General features: G+C 37.0%; 1 protein-coding gene across 1 annotated transcript in view; it reads left to right on the forward strand.

The window, feature by feature from the left end:
• Positions 1-3796: 3796 nt before the first annotated feature.
• The window catches only part of LOC149780989 (uncharacterized), a 32251-nt gene continuing 13034 nt past the window's right edge, over positions 3797-23013 (forward strand). The window contains exon 1 of the mRNA XM_089936447.1: positions 3797-3943. Within this exon, the coding sequence (XP_089792573.1) occupies positions 3871-3943 (73 nt within the window). The 5' untranslated portion in view covers positions 3797-3870. The remainder of the gene's footprint in view (positions 3944-23013) is intronic.

The following is a 23013-nucleotide window of genomic DNA, read 5'->3' on the forward strand; positions in this document are numbered from 1 at the left end:
TGAATTACTGGCCATCCTAATACGGTTCTTATTGAACTCGCATAAATATCAACGACGTAGTTAGAACTCACTTCGATTATTGAAGTTAACGTTGGTTTGTGCGCAGATATTTTTATTCCGGTTTCTTTATCTACGGTTATATTTTTTATTCTCAACGTTAATTCATTATTAATCTGTTCGATCTGGTAACTACCTGTTGGTAACCCAACAACAGTCCAATCGTGTTCTCCGTTGGCGTTATTTTTATTTGCAAAAACAAGAGAATTATTTGATAATAATCCACCGAATGATTTAGATCTGATATTGGGCCAAATGTAGTAAACTCGTAACTGTGCTAGCGCTATTTCATCGATAGAAATAAGTATTGGGAAATTAATACTAAATTCTGGGTTAGTCGAACTCGCCGAGATCATCGTGGTTTTGTGTGGTGTGGTATTTGTTACGATCTGCTGAAGTAATTCGGTCATTATTATTATCTGTTACTTTAATCGTTTCGTAAATTTTTATCATCGTTACAAATTCAACGTCGGATATAATTCCGTCACTGAGACTTTCTGATAACAACGAAGATCATTTTGAATAAGCGGTTGTTGCCGTATTTAATTTATTTACCTAATCAGATAATTTTTCGCTGGTGCACGAAGATATTTTTCTGTGTGATCATATTAAGAACACCTGCAACAGTTGCAGCGCTGCTAACACAGATAGTTACTGTTATCGGTGCCATCATTGTTACCGCGGATAATATTATTCCTGCACCAGCAATAGCCGCGGAAACCGAATAAACAACTACATCAATGATAACTAACCTGCGCTGATATTTTTTTATTTTTATCGTGCATGTATCAATCATATTTTTCAGCGATAACTGCCACGCACGTGCCTGATTATACCTGTATTTGGATGCCATTTATTAATTTATACAGTAAATAATTGAGGTGTTTCGGAGATAAATTCCATAACCCACCAATATGGCATCGGTTGTGTTCGATCGTGTTCTAGCGTAAATATCTCTTCTTTGTCTTTATTCATCAAAATAGTTAAACATCCTGTTTGTCTGTCGGCAGGACGTAGCCAATCATATTCTTTAGTTAAAATTCTGAATCTTGTTCTGGAGAATATATTTAACCTGTACACGCCAGTAACTGATGCGGTGTATTTGAAGGTATTATTTTCTGGTGTCCACGTTGCTGATCCTGTTGCAAAGGTAAATACCATATTATTGATCTGCGATGAGGTTATTGTTGGTGGAACCTTAATGAAGCCCGTTTTCTCGATAATTCCAGGAATTAATACGCTGGTTCCTTCAAATAGATCAACGGTGGTTCTGATATCGGCTACTCTTTTATTAATTCCGGTTATTTTTTTATTTATTTCGGTGCCGTTTTCATCTATTTTTCTGGTATTTTCATCGGCCCGCGCGATTGTTTCTGTGGCTGTTATATTAATCTGTCTGATAGCGTCATTAATCTGTCTGATAGCAGCAGCTGTATCCTGGACAGCTTTGGCTGCATTTTCATTAATTCTTTTATCATCCTCGTTAGTTACTCAAATAGCTTCCTGAAGAGTATTAAAATTACCAACGTGAATGTCGTATTCGTTTCGTCGGATTATATCGGCTAGTTTAATATTACTCGTTTTTAGTCTTCCGTGTTGATCTTGAAAAATAACAACCTCGTCAGGATCTATTCCTGATATCGCTAAAGGATTATTGACGTCTTCTTTTGTTGCATACTTAGGTAAATCAACATCAACAGGAGATTTTTTAGCATCCGCGATAACAGAGTTCTTCCGTAAATGTCGACCGTTACAATAACGATTGATTTAATTTATTAGAAGTGTTCTTAAGGACGGTTTTATGATACGGTTTATCTGATTTAGATATCGCTGCAAGAACATTAATTGCTTCACGGCCACATATCGGAGGATCAGTCAGTGTTTGTGTTGGTAACGTAGAATACCACGTTGGAATATTTAATTGTGATACATAATTTAAAAATTCACGAGGTGGAGCTAACCCGTATGAATCAGCGTAAATAATTTCACGCGGATTGATAGCGTAAGCAACCCAGTGGGTGCTAGGACCGACGCTGTCATCAAGATTTATAATTCCGGTTTCATATTTGTTTGGGCGCGCTGGTAACTGATCTCGCATAAATACTCCTCGGAAGAATTTTATTTTTAACTTTTTAACGGCGTCAATTAAATCGAAATTGGACATCGGTGAAATATTTTGTGTTTTTAAATTTTTCCATACCACGGAGGTGTTCCTGGTAATCTCAGGCCGCGTCCGTACCATGGTGGTGTTCCTGGCAGACGAAGACCGAATCCTTTTTTATTTACCATATTTTCCTCCTAGTGCTTTGTTTTTACCGCCATTCCTGATGTGGTTCCAACAACACCTAACGCGGCTGCGTTTGCGATAGCAGGAGCAGCTGCAGATAACAACGCTGGTAACGCAGCTAAAAACGAAAAGAAACCACCTATTTTAACCATATCTTTGATCGCACTCTGAGAAAGATCAATTTGAACACCAACATTAGCTGATTTAGCTTTACTTAATTGTTTATGTTGTGTTTTAGTTACTGATAATTTATTTGGTCCACCTTGAATCTGATTATATTTTAATGTTAATTTCACACCGCAGACTTTCGTGGTGTTCGATTGAAGTTTTTTTTATCTGACCTGGAGTCAGAGTTACACTCACGTGATCGTATGGCATTGTTTATAATAAACGTGATTGATCTAAATTCGGATGACATTTTTTCCACAGGAGCATCAATGATTCTCATTCTGCCAGCAACACCTTCAAGAAGCATAGTTTTATCGCTAAGTATAACAGCAACCGCCCTAAAACTTTCATTACCTCCGACCACTTTGGCTTTAAAATGTATATCAACGACTGATTGTCTCAATAAATCAAGATGTTCCAATGAAAAATAATAGATCGGATAATAATTTATAAAATCTAACTGCGATATTTTTAACCCGGTATCAATATTTTGATCTCGTCCCATATAACTTAACAGGCGATGATATCCACGTGCAACCGAATGAGTTGCAAAATTTAACGAGATTTCCTCAGATGGTTCCTGATGTCCGTTTATTCACAACGATACAGTGCTGGCATTAAGATGATCAAATATCATATGATTAGTTTTTTGATTACCTAATCTGTTAGTTTTTTGAAGAGCAATAAAATATGTCTGGGTGCAGAAACACCTTGTTGTGATGCTATTAGCCAAGTAAAATTACCGTTGTTGATGACATTACTGATTTACCACCTTGATCCATGAAGGATATTAGTTTTTGTTCTTCAATGAGCGATGGTACCATTGATGGCATCCACAAAGTAAATTTAGATAAAATAACCTTACCGTTAGCAGCATTATCATTCTAGTGGTCATTGCTATAAGATGAACACCATCTTGAACGATAAAACTTTTAGGATATTCACGCTCTCAGCCAATCACAGGTAAGAATGTTTCGACATATCGCTCATATTCAAATTCATCAGAGATTTCCAAGCTTATATAGTGACGTTGTCCACAATTTGTTAATAAATAACTAAGAATGACAAACATCGGACGACGGATGCAGTGCCGTCCCATCGGTATTTAGCTTTCGGCCAGGTGAGTTGCAAATGCGTAATATTTACTTACGACCCTTCTTTTTTCTCCTTTTTGTTGTTTAGAAACGTGCTGATATCTCCCAGCTAATTATTAAATTAAATAGTAGTTATGTATATGACATGAACTTTGCCATGAAATTTTCTGTCTATCTTTTGCAGCCCCGTTCGCACGTCCTTATTGCTTACTGTGACAACTTAGAGTCAATATTCTTTGGACAACCGTCCGTTAGAGCGAAACCATGGACACATCAGGAGCAAACGATGTTGTTTGTAATCTGGTCCCAGCAGGGACTCTGGAATTAGAACATGAAGGTATTGATAGATGAGTCATAGATAACAAATTAGTTGCTCTGAAATCTAAAGAATGTATTTGATACACAAGTCATATATAAAACTTGTACCTAGTGATTCAAAACGTACCAAAATGAAAAGAAGCAAAATGTAAGCCATAATCAAAATTTCCATAGATTTGAATCTACATGGCATAGTTCTATCTGTTTCGCTACATAAGGTATATCATACATAATGAATTATATTCTCCTTACTGTATAATGATGTCACCAATGTTATCATGGGGCGCAGGAATCGGGGCTAAGGGTAGGCTTATAGCAATGACCTTTCACAACACTTTTCCGACCGTGCATTTGGATGTAAATGAGAATAATTCTCAGCATTATCCCAATACATATCTTGCGGATTGTTTAACATGCTTTGCATTAAATATCATGACCGAAATGGGTCCAGATAAAACTTGCATAAAAGAATGTTTTATTTTACAGTGAATTTTACTTCTTCTAAGTAGGAATTTCAATATATGTATACTTTTTCAGTATTCTGTCTCTAGTGTTAATAAAGGACCATATTGGAAACTAGTGCGTCCACGACATGACATGTACAAAAACTTATTAACATATTGTATGGACTGAGAAGGGTAGTTTTGAACAAATACAGCACAAGACAACTTCATTTGTACCATAAGCATCTTATGCTAAAAGTCATCTATACAATTAATTTCATGCATGTACGGTTTCCATAATTTGGAAACAAGAATGAAACGTTTTGTTTTCATGTTTATACACTACGAAGTAAGATGCCTAACAGTCTCATTTGTTTCATATTTAAACAGATACTTGGTGTAAAAAACTGATCCCAAAGAAAATGCTTTGCATGTTCGATAAATCACTCCCTATGGAAATCGTGTCCAAGTCCTGTATAACCTGATATATAGTCAGCCTAAATTTACGTTTATTTTGTCATTAATATCTAGGAACTTATAATATCATACATTATCTTGAATTCACATTTTCATATATTTCTTCAGCAGTGGCAAACTCAAAGGGGTGGAAGGCAAGATTTAATAGACGTTAAAAATAGTTACCACTAGGCCCCAAAAATATCGTTATAAATGCGATTCAATTTGAGGCTTTCCTACAATATTTTATATTTAATAGACAGTTATTCTGACAGTCTAGTATATATTTCAATGACTGAGACAAGACAAACAGCTTCCTGAATTAGACAGTTTTATTATTTGTATATTGCTTCCCATTTCCAAGATAGCGCGATATAAATCGTATGCATAGAAAAATACAACTTGAAAGTGTTTAGGTAGGAAAATATTAAATATGTAGTTGACATGATCGCCTGTCGATATTTTCGGATTTGTCTGTGTGCCAATCCAACGTGAACGTTTCAGCTGCCGTACATTTTGAACATCCATCATTTCTTTGTTCTCTCTCTCTCTCTCTCTCTCTCTCTCTCTCTCTCTCTCTCTCATCGTAACCTGAAATTCATTACAGTCTTATTTTCGTAATGTATAGTTTTCTTTCATCGTTTATGTGTCGGATAGCACGATTAATGCAAGCACCTTTTAATGTCTATTTTTATGTCTGTAAGTATATTGTATATACCTGTGTACTTTATCTTTTTCCATGGTTGGGGATATAAGTTTGGTGCGAACCTGCTTTTTCTCTCCTTTTGTAAGTTAAACGTTGTGTTTTTTATATTTGAATTCAAGATCTAGCTTGTTTATAAAACAAGATTAGGAAACAAACTTTTTACCCATATACTGAGCATTTTATTTCTTCTTAGATGTTGTTGTATACTCGCCCGCCAGTAATCATGCTACAAAAAATCTGCATAATTGTATGAATCTTTATTAAAGTAGCACCGTAAGGATATATAGATTTTAAAAAATAATACAATATCAACATGTAACAGTACGTTATATGCACACATGGAAAATACGGTGTCTTCAGAAAGCTGTTTGATACACTTGCAGTCGAATAGAATGTATGTATGTATGTATGTATGTATGTATGTATGTATGTATGTATGAATGTATGTATGTATGTATGTATGTAATGTTGTATGTATGTATGTATGTAAGCATGCATGTATGTATGTATGTATGTATGTATGTTAAAATCGTATTTTATATTGTATTTAATCAGGTACTAACATTCAGCCGAGAAAGGCTTACTGGTGATTCATACATATGTAAGCCATGAAAAATAATGTAAGTGCGAAGTTATTAAAGTTTCGTGATTTATGATTATTAAGTGATTAGAAAAAATTGTTTATAGCATTTGCGCATTTAAGAACCTTTCTGTTGACAATGACTATTTTCTAGAGGTCCTTGGAAGTAGGGTAACATCGACTAGCATAGCCACACTTCCGCAGAAATTGTTTGATTCGCTTATTAGTGAAAGCCCTTGCGTGTAACGGTATCTATCCTGATCTAAACGTTACCTAGTAACCGCTTATAAAGTTTGGATGATGTTTGTTAGAGAGAAAATGATAAACCTGTCAAACATCTTGTCGACAATGTTACTCAGTCGAAACTGTAAACAATTAATGCAACTTGGACTGTCTGCCATAATCCCATCGACGGTTCTCTGGTCCAAAAATAGTCATTTATTGAAGAAATGGCAATATCTGGTTATGGATCGACGGAGAATAGGAACATCGGTTGGCACATGAATCTAGATGGAAGGCACCACGAAAATCCAAATGTTGGGTGAAAGTGTAGTTTGCCACTCCTCCCCACGTTGGTCACGGTCTGGATCCGCCAATGAAACCTTGCATCTTTATATCAGGAAAATAGTCATAAAGTTGCACCTCTAAACAGGTATAACCAGTTGCCTATTGAAAGAAAGGTAGATGTATCAGTTTTTATTTTTGGTAAGTGTTATGCATATTTTATTTAAATTGTATACTTGCGTTTTATCCTACACTGAGGGTAGACGTTTTGACTTACCTGACTTTTTCATATGTTTTCAGATATTTACTAAACTATTAGTTCAAGGTCTAACATTGGTTACGATTCTAGAATATAATGGAATCGAGCTTGTTTACAATTTGATGGAATTTTCAACATTGTCAACATGTCTAGGGATTTTTAAAGCATTCTATTGCGTCTTAGGTCAAATAGATATTGGTATATGTAAATTGAATTTGGTAAACGAATTCCTTCATTCCTGTTTAATATCAGTCTTTGGAAATCTATGATCTGAGTTTATAGTTGTATATTAAACTTAACATTAAAGTATGACATTATCTAACTTGTGATTATAGGATCATATATATTAGATCAAATTCAACAATAAGATCTGAGTGCGGTTAATCGTCAGACGTTTCACTTTACATTTACTTGCCACATATGTATCTATGCCATTATATATCCATACGAAGTAACATTTCCTGCTTTTATTAATATTATGGTTTATTTTCGATGTCTATTGTATATGTCTTATTACGACATGTGCTACATTTGCAGACTTAGTTTGTTTATTGCAACCAATACTAATTTAAAAAAATAATCATATTACATTCTATTTACATGATGAAATTATATTTACTTTTTGTTGTATTACTGCGCACAGATTACATAATATTTGTAATTCCTTCATGGATGTTGTGCTCTTTTTACATACATGTATTGAAGGGCCAAAAGGCAAAACAGTTTCATTTCTGCTACTATCTCTTCTCACATACATACATCAACCTACACATTCTCAACAATTTTCTAAATGGATTCGCTTAATAATAATAATAATAATAATAATAATAAGAAGAAGAAGAAGAAGAAGAAGAAGAGGAACAAGAAGAAGAAGAAGAAGAAGAAGAAGAATGTTCTGTACTACATTTGTATGGGAAATATGAAAGAGTTTTTTCGGTGTAATACTGTACTACCTTATGAGTACAGTATTACTCCGAAAAACGAGTTCCAAATTTCCCATACAAATGCAGAAATCTTTTATTATATACTAATTTCGTTTTCCTACCTAAGGCTTAATAACAAAGGATTACACTACAGAAACACATGAATTGAATTTATGCTGAATTGCAAAATAAACGCACAACCGTAGGTTCACCAATACACACTAACAATATTAATACGCACATAGCAACCGCTCAGCGATGCGTTCGACATTAGTTTCAAAATTTTCCTTTTGGTCTCCTTAAAATTAAAATCTATAGTCATATTTTGAATGAATGCACATTGAAAAACGTTTTCCAGTTGGTCCGGAATGGATGGATTTTGTTTCTCTGCTGATCAAACTTAAATCTGCTTTTCAACTTGTGATGTATTGGATTTATTGGGTCAATTTAGTGCGTCAAGGAGAACGTGATTTCAGCTGGAAATGTAGCCGAAATTATAGTACAATTTTGCGTGTATCAGGTTTACCATGACGTGCATCATGTCATTCGGATTTTCAGAACTTACTAAAAAGTACATTATGATGAAGTTCAATATGCATAAATGTATGTATATGTATTACCATTCTTTTTGCCAGCTAAAGATGACATTTTTATATCCTGTCACTTGCATCATGCTCGCTGTATGGGAGACCCTAGCTATCTCCTGTATTATACAGTGTATGTTATCTATTGGTACCTAACACTGTATCCAAATAGTTAAACGGGGAAGGCAGTTATTGTGTGAGAGTCCATTTAGCTAGTTTTTCGTCGTCTTGGCTTATTGGCCCTGATGCTCTTAGCTTCGAACCAAAACCCTCAGTTGCAAAGTTCTCTCGAATCTTAGTGATTGACTAACTTGCAAAATAGTATGTATCTGATAGATATGATATCCCTTTGCATCAATATGCTTTTCTTTGATATTTGTATAGACCCTAGAGAGTACTGGTCATAGTGTGACAAATTCCTTTTCCTAATATTTTCCTAAATAACTGTTTAAATGATCAGAATGGTATTTTCAGTTACTGCGTCTCTCACTTTTGTTGTTGACGTTGCTAATAACAAGTTCAGTCGTTAGCTTGTTTCAAAGTTATGTTTGTAACTCAGAACTCGTCTACATCGTTAACTATATCATGTCTACTTTCAAATGGACGAAACAGGTTGTTTAGTTCATTCATAAACTAATCTAATCAACCAAAAGCGTCTACGACATGAGTTTACATGATGCATAGTAGTTCCTAATACACGATGCGATTTTAGACACACGTGACGTGCAGTTTAGAGGTATTCACTATTGAAAAATACTGCACAATTCTGACAATGTAAATATAACGGAGAAAAATAATGAACATATAATAATAATAATAATAATAATAATAAAGAGTATGAGAATTTATAACCATATAACTCTGCATATAACCAACATACATATCAAGACATTGTCTAACGCTGATACATTATTCTCAAAGCCATTATTTAAACCAGTGAGACAGAAAAGAGAAAGATATACTTATAATAACTATATACTGAGTGAATATCTTTCCAGATGAATCATAAACATGATATAAAATACACAAAATGGTGATCAACCAAGACTGATACTACAAGAGACTGGACCCCCATTTTAAGAAAAACGCACATTTCCTATTGAAGATAAGGATGCTGATATTCGAACTAACCTCGTAGAGTCTAATATATGGAGAATATATTTCAACATTAATTCCTTTTAGATGATACTTATCGTTCATTCCATTTTATCTCCAGTAATCATATGAGTTGTAAAAATACTAAACCTTTAAAATCGTAATCGTTATATGCGCAGATAAGCGTTGATTAGGAACATTATATTACCAAAAATTATATTTATTTATTTATTGTTGGCATTTTTTGTATGTCTTTTCACGTTTCAATGTCAAGGTGGACGTTAATAAAATAGAATTTGTCATGCGTTTCAATTTAAGATGACAACCTCATTGTAACGTTCATTATTGATAGTGAATTATTTTGATATCCTAAAAATACTAGGTCCCGAGAGAACTTTACAAACGTTACTAATGTCCATGTACAGTGGAAGTTTCTCACTGGCAGAGACGTTAGTCAACACTTTTGTGGTTGCTTTCTGGAGACGTAGATGTGGAGAAGGAATGTTGCTGAATACCGACAGCCATCGTAAAGGAGTAGGACGTAGAGTTCCAGAGATTATGCGAATTGTGGTGTTGAGCTGGACATCAATTAACTTGGTGTCAGATGGTCGAGCCCAGACAGGAGCGCAATAATCGGCTGTCCAATAAATTGCGCCCTAGGTTGAGCCAACCAGTTTGCGGAATATGTTGGTTTGAATGATAAGTTTTGCTGCAGTTTTCTTCAGGTGGTTGTAGAATGTCAGTAATCTGTCCAGAGTCAAGTCAATGTATGTTGGTGTCAAATCGTGTTTTATTTGCTACCCATCGAGGAGGATGCAAAGCTCACGGTTCGCATTTGCATTGTTAAGGTGCAAGACGCAAGAGACTGTCTTTATTGCGCTTTGATGTAGACGCCATTTCGTGAAGCAATCCTTGTTTAATACTCCCTCAAGGTCAGTAAATGAGCGACTTTGGATCTCGAGAGCAATGTCATCAGCATACTTGAACTTGCGCGACTGTGTTACAGGTAAATCATTGATATAGGCATTAAACAAACTTGGCGATAAACATACCCTTGTGGGAGTCCATTAATCGGACGCCTCTACGAGCTGCAACACTCTCTGATGTGCACTCTGAAGCGCCTGTCGCGAGAACTGTCTGGAATTTTTCAACAACAAGCTCTGCATGCCAGACCGTGTCATATGCTGCTATTAGATACACAAAAAACCCTCAGTTTTAAGGTTCTTCTGAAAACCGTTTTCAGGGCAAGGACTTGATCACAAGTGCTTCCGTCAGGTCGGAAGCCTGCCTGCTCAACAGTTATGATATTTTCCAAGTCTAGACCAATTCTTTGGAGAATCCGGTGCTACGGTACCTTAAAACAGACTGAAACCAAGGAGATCGGCCGATAACTCGCCGAATTGTGGGTATCTTTGCCAACCTTTGTATTACAATATAACGAGACATTGGTGTCGTATACATGGTTCTGCACAGATAACCAATGCATAATCCAGATTTGATTAATAAATTAATGAATCTATCTTCCTTTTTCACCTTTCAAAGTGTCGATTTATATTGAAAGTTTGATTCAAAGGAGATCAGCACATAGTTTTTGATATTTCTGTCGCAAAATATTAAAAAGCGACGGAAGGTCACTGAGCAAAAATTGCCTTTACGTACTGACAAGGGGCCTGGGGTTTATTTGCCTTTGCGTGCGAAAGCAATTCAAACTGCCGTGAGAGCTCCCTAAAGAAGTTTAATTGTCTGGTCCGTATAAATATCCTTGCAAAAGGCGTTGATTATATTTGCACTTATCTTATTTGAACAAGCGAGCAGTTCAGTTGTGTTTTAATATCGTTCGTTCTATGGCTTGCAATGTAATTTCAAATTCAGAGGTTCGTTTTTAGAATATTTAATATAAGTAATATAAGAAAGGTACGCGTTTCTCCAAGGAATCCTTTCATATACTTTATTTACTAATTATATTGAATGAAATTGAATTCAATGTTCGTTGCTATAATATTACCATGACTTGCCTGACCATAACATTAACATTGAATACAGTAAATATGCAGATTAAAGGAAAGCCGTTGTAGAGAGTCTAACCAGTAATATAATAAGATGGGTTCGATACCCATCTATGCCAACCAAGTCCGCTGCCTCTGGTGTCCATTGGGGAATAAGGTCCCATTTCGAGACATGGTAGAAGAGATAGTCTGTATTCATTCCAATAGCCAAAATGAATTGTGATGACACAGTTTTCAATTAACTGAATTGATTCTTATAGCAAAACACAAGAAGATAACATTATCTTTAACATAAATATCTCCTTAGGGAGAAATACGTAATCGAAAATATTAAATGAAATAATACGAAGAGAAATATAGAAATTGTGAAATTTATATTAAAGTAGCAATTGGTCAAAATATTTACAAGATGTCTAAATATACGACGGTATTTCTTTAATTAACCTTTTTTAAATGCAAGTAGACTAATTCTTAAAAATTGAAGATTTAATAGAGAAAAGAGTTAAGTCTCTTTCCCGAACCTATTTAGTTCTCGGAGCTTCGCTTTTCAAACACGGTATTTTCATCACCACATCTTAAACCACAGTCTAGGATTCAAATGTCATGTATCTATTGTCCTGAAGTGAAATTTGGTTATTTCTATGCAAAGTTTTATTAGCTATTGTCCTGGCTAGGGCTAGCTGCATGTCACATTTACTTTTTGGTGTCGATGACACATGAACACGCTTACTGGATTTTGTTGAGTGACGTTATTTCTCGAGTATGTTTATTGGTGAGTTTTTGGTGGATGATTGGCGTCCAGCAAAATGTGATGGTGCATTCGAGAAGAGTAAAGTGGAATGAATTTCTGGCGTTGGTAATCTATTTCAGATCAAGTGGTTGATGCAGTGTTTGTGTCAGATTTAGAACAAACGTCAGCTTGTTTTTGGCAATATGTTGATGATAAACTATTTGCTATGATGCAGTATCGATATCTTGCCCATCGTAATTAACAAATTCTCTTTCTATTGTCTTGCTGTTGATGCTGATATTCTGATGTGCACTCCTTGGATTTCAACACTAGTCGTCTGCTTTCTGTTCAATGAACTCCCTACCCTCTCTGTCATGGGTTGCACTGTATTGTTTTTCTGAGAATTGTGTTTATTATAAATCTTCGTTTATACTATTATGCAAGAAAAACTATTCGATATAATCTAGGTTATTGTTGCTTGGTGTTCTCGTGGTGTTGTCGTAGTGTTCTCATGGTTTGCTCATGATTCGCTCTTTGTATACATGTATTCTGTAATTGGTCAGGAGGATATGGCCAATAGCATATTAAAACTGTCGTTCAAACCATCAAAAACAAAACAACAAGTATCATTTATAATAATATTGCAAGTTCCAGTTTGTAAGAATGCTAATTGCTGAATATATCTGACAGTAAAACAAGTCTTGGATCATAAAGATATTGTTTCATACTGTTACATTATGAATAATATAATATCGCAGATGAAAAACCGACTAGACATGAGCAAAGACAAAGCGCTGATATACCATATGAGCAGCAATCTAGGTCGCCTCATTATTTCCCGCAGGGACAGGCGCAGTCAGTTTTCACATGTGTGCATGCAGACTCAAGTTTGGCTCACTGATTACTTCCGATGGGGTATGTTTTATGAAATGTTGCGGGGTTTTACGCTTTTATTGATGATTGTACGGGCATGTGTGTGAAGGTCTCTATGCATGGATTCGCCTGGGTTAAACATCAAATTAGAAACTACGATGCATACATGAATATTCTGGATAGACGTGGCTGGGTTCGTAACGGTGGTGGTCCAGTACAGTGTGCGCAGTGTGGGTTAGTGTTAAGAATAAGGATGTGTTGTGTCGAACATGTGGTTATAATAATCTTCGATGGGAACTCTGGAAAATACGTTGGCGAGAAACTTAGATTAATAAATCAAATATAAAACGCTTACCGATAAAATATCAACACATTAAAAAAACACTGCCGATCAGCAGTGGTTTGGAAATAGTTTGATCACGCTGTGAACAAATGGGAATGCATACATGCGCGCATTATATTTTCTTAATACCAAACAATTTCTGGTAAAATATATACGCGTGGATATCATAGATGACTTCGATGCTGAAATTGATCTTATCATGAAAAGACACTACTGTGTTTACCCTAGATGTAGTACATAATGGCACCAGCGTGAAAATATCAAACAGAACGTCAAGCTCATTAATGACTCGAGAAAATGCATAAATATATACCAGAACAAGTATGCGTCAAAGAAATGTTAAAGATACCTTAGATGACCCGTGAAAACCTTACAAGGGTTTTTTAACAAACATTTGCATGTTGATTAAACCCACGAAAGTCCATCGCTGCTGAAACTGCGATAATAAAAAAAAACTTTAAAGACTGACCGGCGACGTAGGCGCCCGATGGCGATGACAACTGGAAAGTTACCAGAGCAAATCCGAGAAGGTATCATTGCGGCACAGCACGCCGGAGAGAAAGCAATTCATGCAAACACAGTAACGCTATGGTCATGAGGAAACATCGCAAATGTCGCTTATATACGTACAGCATAGTCCCCACCACTGTATCAATCAGATCTTCAGACGGTAAGACAAAATCTCAACGAAAACACGCAGCAGGTTATTCACGAAAGTTATGCTACCTTTATCATGGTAACCAGAGACATCATATATTAACACAGTTTTAACATCGATTGAGAATGGGTGATAGGATTAACTGGATTTATCGAATAGTTAACGGAAACAAACTGGTGAGCAAAAAAATCAAAGCATATATGGAATTCATAGCCGGTCTTTGTGAATATTGAACCTGGGTTTATACTGAAGCCGGTAAAACCATGGATTCAGAGTAAGAGTATACAGATACACAATCATCTCCTCCTCCGCCCCACCCGATAATAGTGAGCAATGCGCAGGCGAGCGTTGGCCCGTCTACGACATTGACCTCCTCCCCCCCCCCCCAGTGATAACAACTAAAATAGGTCCGGCAACTGTACAAAACAATCAACGGGACACCGGATTGCCACACACAAAACTTGCCACGATGCAGCAATCTCAGTTGATGATTGTCTGGAAACACACATCGGATCACTGCGAGCCTGAGTTATTTCTACGGATGTTATCAACTAAACTACACACATTTGTCAGCGAATACTTGTTGCGCGTCATAGACACACCCTCGTCTCGCTCTCACGCTTTAATTAATCGACGACCTGTGCGTGAGCAACTAGGTCATTAATGTACAAATAATTACACACAATTGACATTTGCAATAAGTGAGCTCCTCATATAAATTAAAACGGCACTACAATGCCTGGTTGTAAATACAATGCCGATCAAGACCTCGATTGTGTTCTTGAGCAATACGAAACCTGAATTTAGAATCACTATTCTCCGCGTGATAACGTCGTGACCAGCCCGATCTTTCAAAACCACATTGGTGCAACTAAATGTTTATTCGAGTTGGCCAATATTCTTCCAGAATCATTTTTGGATCTGCCTGCGAATAGTTTACTAGTGGTCTCATGGTAGCTAAACCCGAGGAAATCCTGATTGCCACGTCGCTGGTAATAGCCCGACAATTAAAAAATATCATCCCGGTGTAACAGGCAATGGTATACCCCCAGTCCGGAGTATACCTGGGGTTAAAGAGGCCTAGGCTAGATTATACCCGGGTATATTATGGCCTGGGCCAATTTATACACCTGGGGTATATTATGCCTAGGCCAATTCATACCCCTCAGGCCAAATTATACCCCCATGATATCAATAGTGTTGAGCTATATACACAAGAATTACTTCATTTTTCAACATTTTATTGAGGATTCAGCTAGGTTAAGTGACCTGTTTCAGTCGTAGTCTGTCAAGGTATATACATACAAGATAAGATTATATATATATTCATACATACATACATACATACTCTTCATGTCCAGAGACAGTGTTAATCATGTGGTACACTATCATGGTAGTGTCAATGCATAACAATTTGACCTTTTTGTGGAAAACTTGAAGAAATGTCCTTGTCTGAAGTCATTACAATTCCAAATTAATGTTCCAGTCCGTGAATATTGTTGATGAGCAATTTGTATTTTCAGTGAATTATAATTTGAGTAAATGAATCAATCCAAATGAAAAACTGAAAACAACAATAAGACTGATTCTCTTTCAAGATATTGAGGCAAGAATGCGTAATGTTTCAAGTAAACAAGATTATATAAAAAGCAAAGACATAATAATAGAACCATGATATAGGCCAGTCTTCTTTACAAAATATTCAAAGTTGTCAACATGGTTAGGAATTTCCAGTGGGGAATCTCATGTCCTAGACCCAGACCCAAATAATCATGTTTACATCCAATAATAATAAATCCGAATATTTAAATCTGATCAAATTTCCAGACCTACTTAATATGTCCGAAGTATCATTGTACCTGAAGGGTCATCAGGGACCGAAGATTTTGAACCGACATTATCTAATGAGAATGCCACAGATTGATAGACAGTAATCGGAACGACGACACATGACTGTATGTTTCTCAACCAGATTTTTGTACTCTGTACCCTATCTATTACTTTTTGCTAAAACATCTGTTTTTATCTGACAATCTGTCGTAGAAATGCATTTACATGCCCACCTGAATGTACAGCCGGACGGCCTTGTCGCGCATATATTTACCGCCGTGATATTGTCAAATAAAACGCTGTCACTATACGGTGTCTGTGGACGAATGAAGATCTCTGAGTCCCGGTGGAAATATACTGGTGAGGGACCCCAACAGTGACGATAATGCAGATACGAAAAATTACGTTAATATATATATATATATATATATATATATATATATATATATATATATATATATATATATATATATATACCAACGCGCATACGATGGCGATTGCGTGTGCCATGTGTGCATTGCTATCATGAACGTTTCGCTGGCACACATTCAAATAATAACAGCGGTCGCGTGGATCACAAAGTTGTATTTGGTTGTGCTTGATACCGCCGCCATTACTGCAAATGAATTAAATCTCATCAAGACCGAGATCGACAACTCCATGACTTTGATAACTCATATTAAAATCTCCGACGTACTGTTGCTCTAAATGAAAGATAAACACGTAAACTATATGTGACCACTTGTGCATCTCATTCATTTTATAGTTTTGAAATTATGTTGGTTGTTTATTTAGTCCGACAGGTTATTCCTGTTTGTGTTTCAGTTTTGATGCATGAACGACCATTTCTGTTGCAGGGAGCGTCGTCGTTTGCTCCTTGTATTTCAGCATCTGTCAAATGAGCACGTCCTACTGCACTCGCAAGTGGAAGTAAATCTCGTCCGTCAATATTGGACTCGGACGTGTTTGTTTGCGGTCCCTTGACTAATCTATGTTCGGCCGACAAAGTGTACTTGCAGTTGCAGACTCGTTTTTTTTTTCTTCTTCTTCAAAGTATAGTTTCCGAGATCGACGTTTAGTTACAGACAAAGTTTGTGAATTCTAATCTGTAAATCATCGACTACATGCCAAGGAGAACACCTATACATACCAATATAATTTTATATAAAGATACGCGTTCTGGCACGCAAACAAATACTACAGCAGAACCCAACCGTTGGATCTATGTTATGGATCGTCAAAAATAATGATATATCTCTTGTTATATTGGCGGTACTGATATCGACTTTTTTCCATGCGGGATAGTCACATCAGTTCAAACATGTTACTGTCTCTTTCAGAATGAAAGTCACGCCAAACGATGGTTTTGTTGAACTGAGGTGTGTCATTCAGTAAACGCCAAACGAATGTGTCATTTGCTGACTAGTGTACGGTCAAGTTAACATCGATATTTTGACGCTTTCGTGGAACGAAGGATAGTTACGGGCCTTTTTTTCCTGTGAATTCAGTGGAAATGGATATGCTTCTGACTCGCAGATTTTATGAGGTTTATTATAAATTCTGCTGCTTATTTATTGCAGCAATACCTTATTCTATAACCACGATTAACATTTAGCTTAAAAGTAACTTATACCTCCCTATTCAAGGTATGTTATAATATTTTCAATAATTATGTAATTTGGAAAGAAAAGAAAAAGAGCATTATATTAAACTGTTAATAGTACATGTTAGCGAATCGAATTTAAGACTTTTACGACATAAATATAATTATATAATTAAACCGAAAGTAGTTGTTCTATAACAGCATGTAGTCAGCTAGTTTGTGAATATTATAGTGATCATATAATAAAAGAACAGTCATGTCAACTGAAATTATGTTCCACATTTCATTATTGGATAAAGGGAAGTGTGAGCATCACAGCCAAAATGATCAGCCCCTAGTTTGAAGCTCGAACACAATTAAAGCAGAAACAATACATACCGATATAGATTCAAGCATTAAATCAATGGTATTCAGATGTAAATATAACGAATAAAGATTATCATATAAATCTAACATTCCTTCCTATAGCCAGGAGAGAGAGAGAGAGAGAGAGAGAGATCACCATGGAATGATGTTCGCCATTCGCGAAGGTGTGGTGGTAATGGGGTGGATCCTGTGTACTTAGAGTTTTGAGGACTCTGGTGCAAATACGAAATAATACTACATATATTTGTATGATAAACTGCTTCCTTGTAAGCTAAACTGACATTGAGAAAATCAAAGCGTTCATCTCGTTCTCCAGCGGGATTCTACCAAATTAGGTCTCATAGTTCGAAGGCGGCTAACCAAAGGCCATACACTGTACTGCTTAAAAATGACTTTCTAATCGCACTCAGTCAAAGCAAACCTCTTTCGTAGATGGATCGGGAAGAGAGAACTGGCCTACACACCGACGAATGAGAGCAGACCAAAGACAGTCGAAGCTGCGGCTGCAACATGATCAATATGGTGATGCCGCCCACCATGGACACGCCGATCATGACTTCGTTGATGCCGTCGAGCAAACTGACTGCACGGTGGAACTAAGTGGAGGGCTTCCCCCGCCGCTATGCTTCTACATGCATGGCTGCTTCCATTTCTGATAATTTGGTGAATGAAAATTTTTATTGCCGAAGCAAATGATTTTGATGTCGAGGAGGCTATATTAAGGCCGTCTCGTTGGATGGCAATCACCAATGCCAAGAAGGAAGCGCAGCTAATCGAAAAGATTCCGAGTTCCATGCCTGCCTCTTCACCACCGCTATCGTTCCACGCGGGCAGGCCCCATTTCATACAAGTCGATAGTGCAGTCCATCGTACATCGCCCTGGTGCGTAGAGGTTTACCAGATAAAATCAGCTTATGAGATGGTCATGGTATCAATTATTACAACTAAGGACAAAATTATCCCAAGATTTGGACAGCACTCTAGCGGTAAATCTTAGACCTTAAATCTCAACGGCTACTATAGCAGCTTTTATCGCATACTAGGATAAATTATATGGTGGCTGTTCATCTCCTTACAAGAGTCGGTAGATGTCTACAGGCATAGCATTGGACGAGGTTTGAAAGGGTATGTTTAATTTGCCCTATTTCAATAAGTTGCTGGAACTTCAGTAGGACAACACTTTCGTCTGCAGTAACCGTGCCTTCGATATAATACATGTCTCAATGAATCCGAAAATCAAGAACCGATACGTCATAATGACCGTGCCTTACCGTAGCAACCTAAACACTTGCCACCATTAAATGTCAATTGTCGAGTACATGCTGTTATCTCAGAGATAAACTTCAAATTAGCGAAAGAGGAATGTTTTCTCGAGTAAGAGTATCAGTCTGCTTCGTAAAGAACACTGCTACATTGTATGGGTGAATTAGTGTAACAGCATCCTTAGGCTCCACTGGATTCGTCAGATTTACGATCTTTGTTCGATGTCATTTCTAGGTGGTCGGTGATGCGGTCACCACCCTTGGAGACCCTAAGCTTGTATATGGCGTAACCCATGCGCTAAATTATTGCTCTCAATCCGCTCAGTTCCATTTAGAAGGAGGTACATGTAGCATTATTCTTTTGTTTAAGGTCGCGAAAGTGTAGCATCGGTCTGTTACTTTCTTGCCGTGTCTTGTTTGCCAGTCATCCTGCTCGCCGCCAAGTTTATGTCGCATTAATGGTACCGCAAGTATTGTCCACCGAGATAGCAATTTGTTCGTTGACATACCTAGTGACAGCTATTTATCGCAACCCCGATCGTGGTGTAAAGGTATTTTCTGCCATCTCTGTATCTTCGACGTACCCCTGGTCATCTACATACTAATCACCTCAGCGTCTGTGTTGTTGGAATATTACTTGCTGGCGTTGACATGCCAGTAGAAATGTCCATTGATCGTGCTCTGCGTTGTATTTGTGGTCATATCCCGTAAGAACAGGGTACGTTGACATGATAACAGGAACATAATCGTGTTTTGTTATACCCTCAGCACTGACGTCACAGCCAGCAAATTTAGAGTGATGTCATGCTCGGGACATCGAACTTTATTCTCGACAGCGAACTTGTCAACGTCTCGGCAAAATTCAAAGATACGAGTCATCGGGATTACGCAGGAAACATTGCCGTGCTTGTCCTACTATCCTTCCGATGCGTGAATCCCAGATCCAATAATCGGTGGGTGGCGTTATCTGATTTAGTGGGGGCTTTTCCACGAACGTAATATTGTACTAGAGCGTTGTCGTCACTGTCTGTGACTTCCTTCACTAACATCATCACCAGTTCCGCACTACGGGATAGTAAGTTGCTGTGGTGGGTGTATCAAGGATGTTCGTGGCAACGCCGACCTGATAGCTGTCATTGATTTTGTTGGCTCTGTCAAACAGAGCCATGATAAAATTGTTGATGAGGGTGACCTTGGCCGCCTCTGAGTTTGCTGCTGTTGTCTGTTTCCTAGAAGATCTGGTAACACAAGTGCCTTTATGTAGAGGGTAGGCTTGCAAAGGGAAGGAGACCATTGTGTATGATACCCCTGGCTTATTTTACTCAGGTGAGTGAGATACCTTTCAATCAGGCACGTTTGACTGCATGGTCCGGTAGCTTCATCTCGCTGTCAAGACAACGTTTCTCCGCAAACCTTTTACCACGGGTTGTCGCCGTATGACAGTTGTTAGTCTGTTAGTGCAGCAGTCCTTTTGTAGCTAAAGTCGTGCAAGACCATGGCTTCGGCCATCGATACCGTTGTCCAATATAGTACCACCGTCTACTTCGGGGCTGTGCTGATCAGAACTTGCAGGAGCTCGCCGTGGTTCACGTCAGTGACGCATTTGTAATGCATATAGCTGGAAATGGCCCGTTTGCTGGTGCTTGAGTTCACAAACGAGAAGCTCAAGTGAGGCACATCATCATGGCACTATGTGGTTTTCTAGTGGAGGACGGTGTCTTAAGGCCCGACATACTTACGCAACGAAAACTATGCGCAAGCTCGAGTGCGCGACACCAATATAGTAGGCTAACGTTGCGATCTGTTTGGCATCGGATGGTTACGATCCTTAGCGTGAACGCTCAACTTGGTGTCATCGACATTAGGGCGGCGACATAGCGCTGGACTTCTTGCCGATGGTGTCAATATTTTAGGTACATGACAAAGTTTTGCATCGCGATGACCTCCCAGGTGAATATGAAAAATCACGTCAAACTCTGGCTGCTTCTCACTTTTCAGAAACTTCAACCATCCGTTGCCGGTCGCCAGTTTTACTCCTGTGTACTCGTGGTACACCCACTGTTGCCTTTATTATTATGACAACACTTTCGGTGGGAGGGTCTTTTTGTGACCACCTCAACTCCAACTTCGATCATATAATGTGGACTCACTTTGCCAAATGTTAGGCATTCTTGACATATATGCATGGCGGATTCTACTCATGGATAGAGGCAGTTTTGCCGCTCAGTACACCAACACCACGACAGTTTCTTCCATTCCCTCCTACACGGCGCTCTTCATGTTTTTGTGCTCTTCACGCGTCTTGTTTCCGGCGGACTTTGCCTCTGCCTTGATTAGAGTGCAGTCTTTGTTTAAATATCGAAAACCGTGCTTGAGTCGCTTCGATCTGAGTATCTCACACTTTGTGGAATATATTCTCATCCACCAGGCCTATCTTGTGAACCGCGTTCGTTATAATAGTAAACAGTATTGTGACAAGTTGTTCATGCGTTGAAGAAAGTTGCTAGGAAAGTTGTTGATAATAGGCATACTCTAGTTATATATTCATGCTCGAAACTTTGCTAGGCATGTGCTGGTTCGTTTCATGGTGGCTGTGGGATACTAGTAGAATCTAAAACTTTTATGTAACTTGAATATATTGGACTTAGTGAGCGGTAGTAAAGCTTTAGGTAATGTACACCCAACGGCTTACAATTTGCTATAAGAATATTCTGCTTACATAAACTGAACAGTGTCGCTATAAAGTTTGCTTTTCACTAACTTTATAGTAACGAAAACTGATTTTAGTTGAAGAATATACATAATCCAGTGGGAATAGTATTATGTCTTTATTGAATAAATATTGATCCCAAATGTAATGTACAATATCCTTTTGGACTTGGATAGCAGAATAAAACGTTCATATAGTATTACAATCTTATCGTTTTAGACTAAGTAATGGAAAAGTGTGAAAACGAAAACGTTTTGTAAAATTTCAAAAAATATTTATTTCCCCTTAATAAAGAGTGAAATTTTGAAAAGAACATAGAGTTTTGTGAACTAAATTCTAAATAGGCCTAACCGTTCTATCACTAGTCCTGACGTATAAAGTCCAGGCTGATAAGAATGAATTCAAATTTTGAACGTGCTGACGTACCAATAGATTTGCATGTCGCGATATGTTAACATTCTTGATGTATAAATTTGATATAATGCAAGATATCGTTTAATGAATTCGCAATCATCCCAAAATTATTTACTTTAATCACAAATATATTAAGTACTTTGTAATTATATAGAATAATTAAATAAACAAATACTCTCAAATATTAACTAAAACACAAATTGTATTGATTACTCTAAGACTGATGTCAAGATGTGGAAAAACCAAACTCTGTTTATTTCATGATTGTATAAAAACGTTAAACACAATAATAGAACCGGGGTTAGAGGATCATTTTCCATCTAAATTCAATTCCAGAATATTCTAAGTTGTAAATAGGATCAGGTCTCTTAAAATAACTTTAGCAAAGAACATATAAAACAGCAGGCACACAAGGAATTACCAATGTCCTAATTGAAACTCGTGCATATTTACCTGCATTACTAATGATCTGAATACATAATCTAAATTCATAGAGAAATAATAACTATCTAATGTATTGTTTACAAAGTAACACAATTTCGGCACACACACACACACACACACACACATATATATATATATATATATATATATATATATATATATATATATATATATATATATATATATATATATATATATATATATATATAAAATCATTCAGAAATACCAACACAATACAAATTAAATATACTGTACACACCCTTTTGCAAAGAAAAAAAGAATGATCAATACAATAAAGTT

Source organism: Sinohyriopsis cumingii, chromosome 16, assembly GCF_028554795.1.
Source record: "Sinohyriopsis cumingii isolate HCF-2022 chromosome 16, ASM2855479v2, whole genome shotgun sequence".
Taxonomy (NCBI): domain Eukaryota; kingdom Metazoa; phylum Mollusca; class Bivalvia; order Unionida; family Unionidae; genus Sinohyriopsis; species Sinohyriopsis cumingii.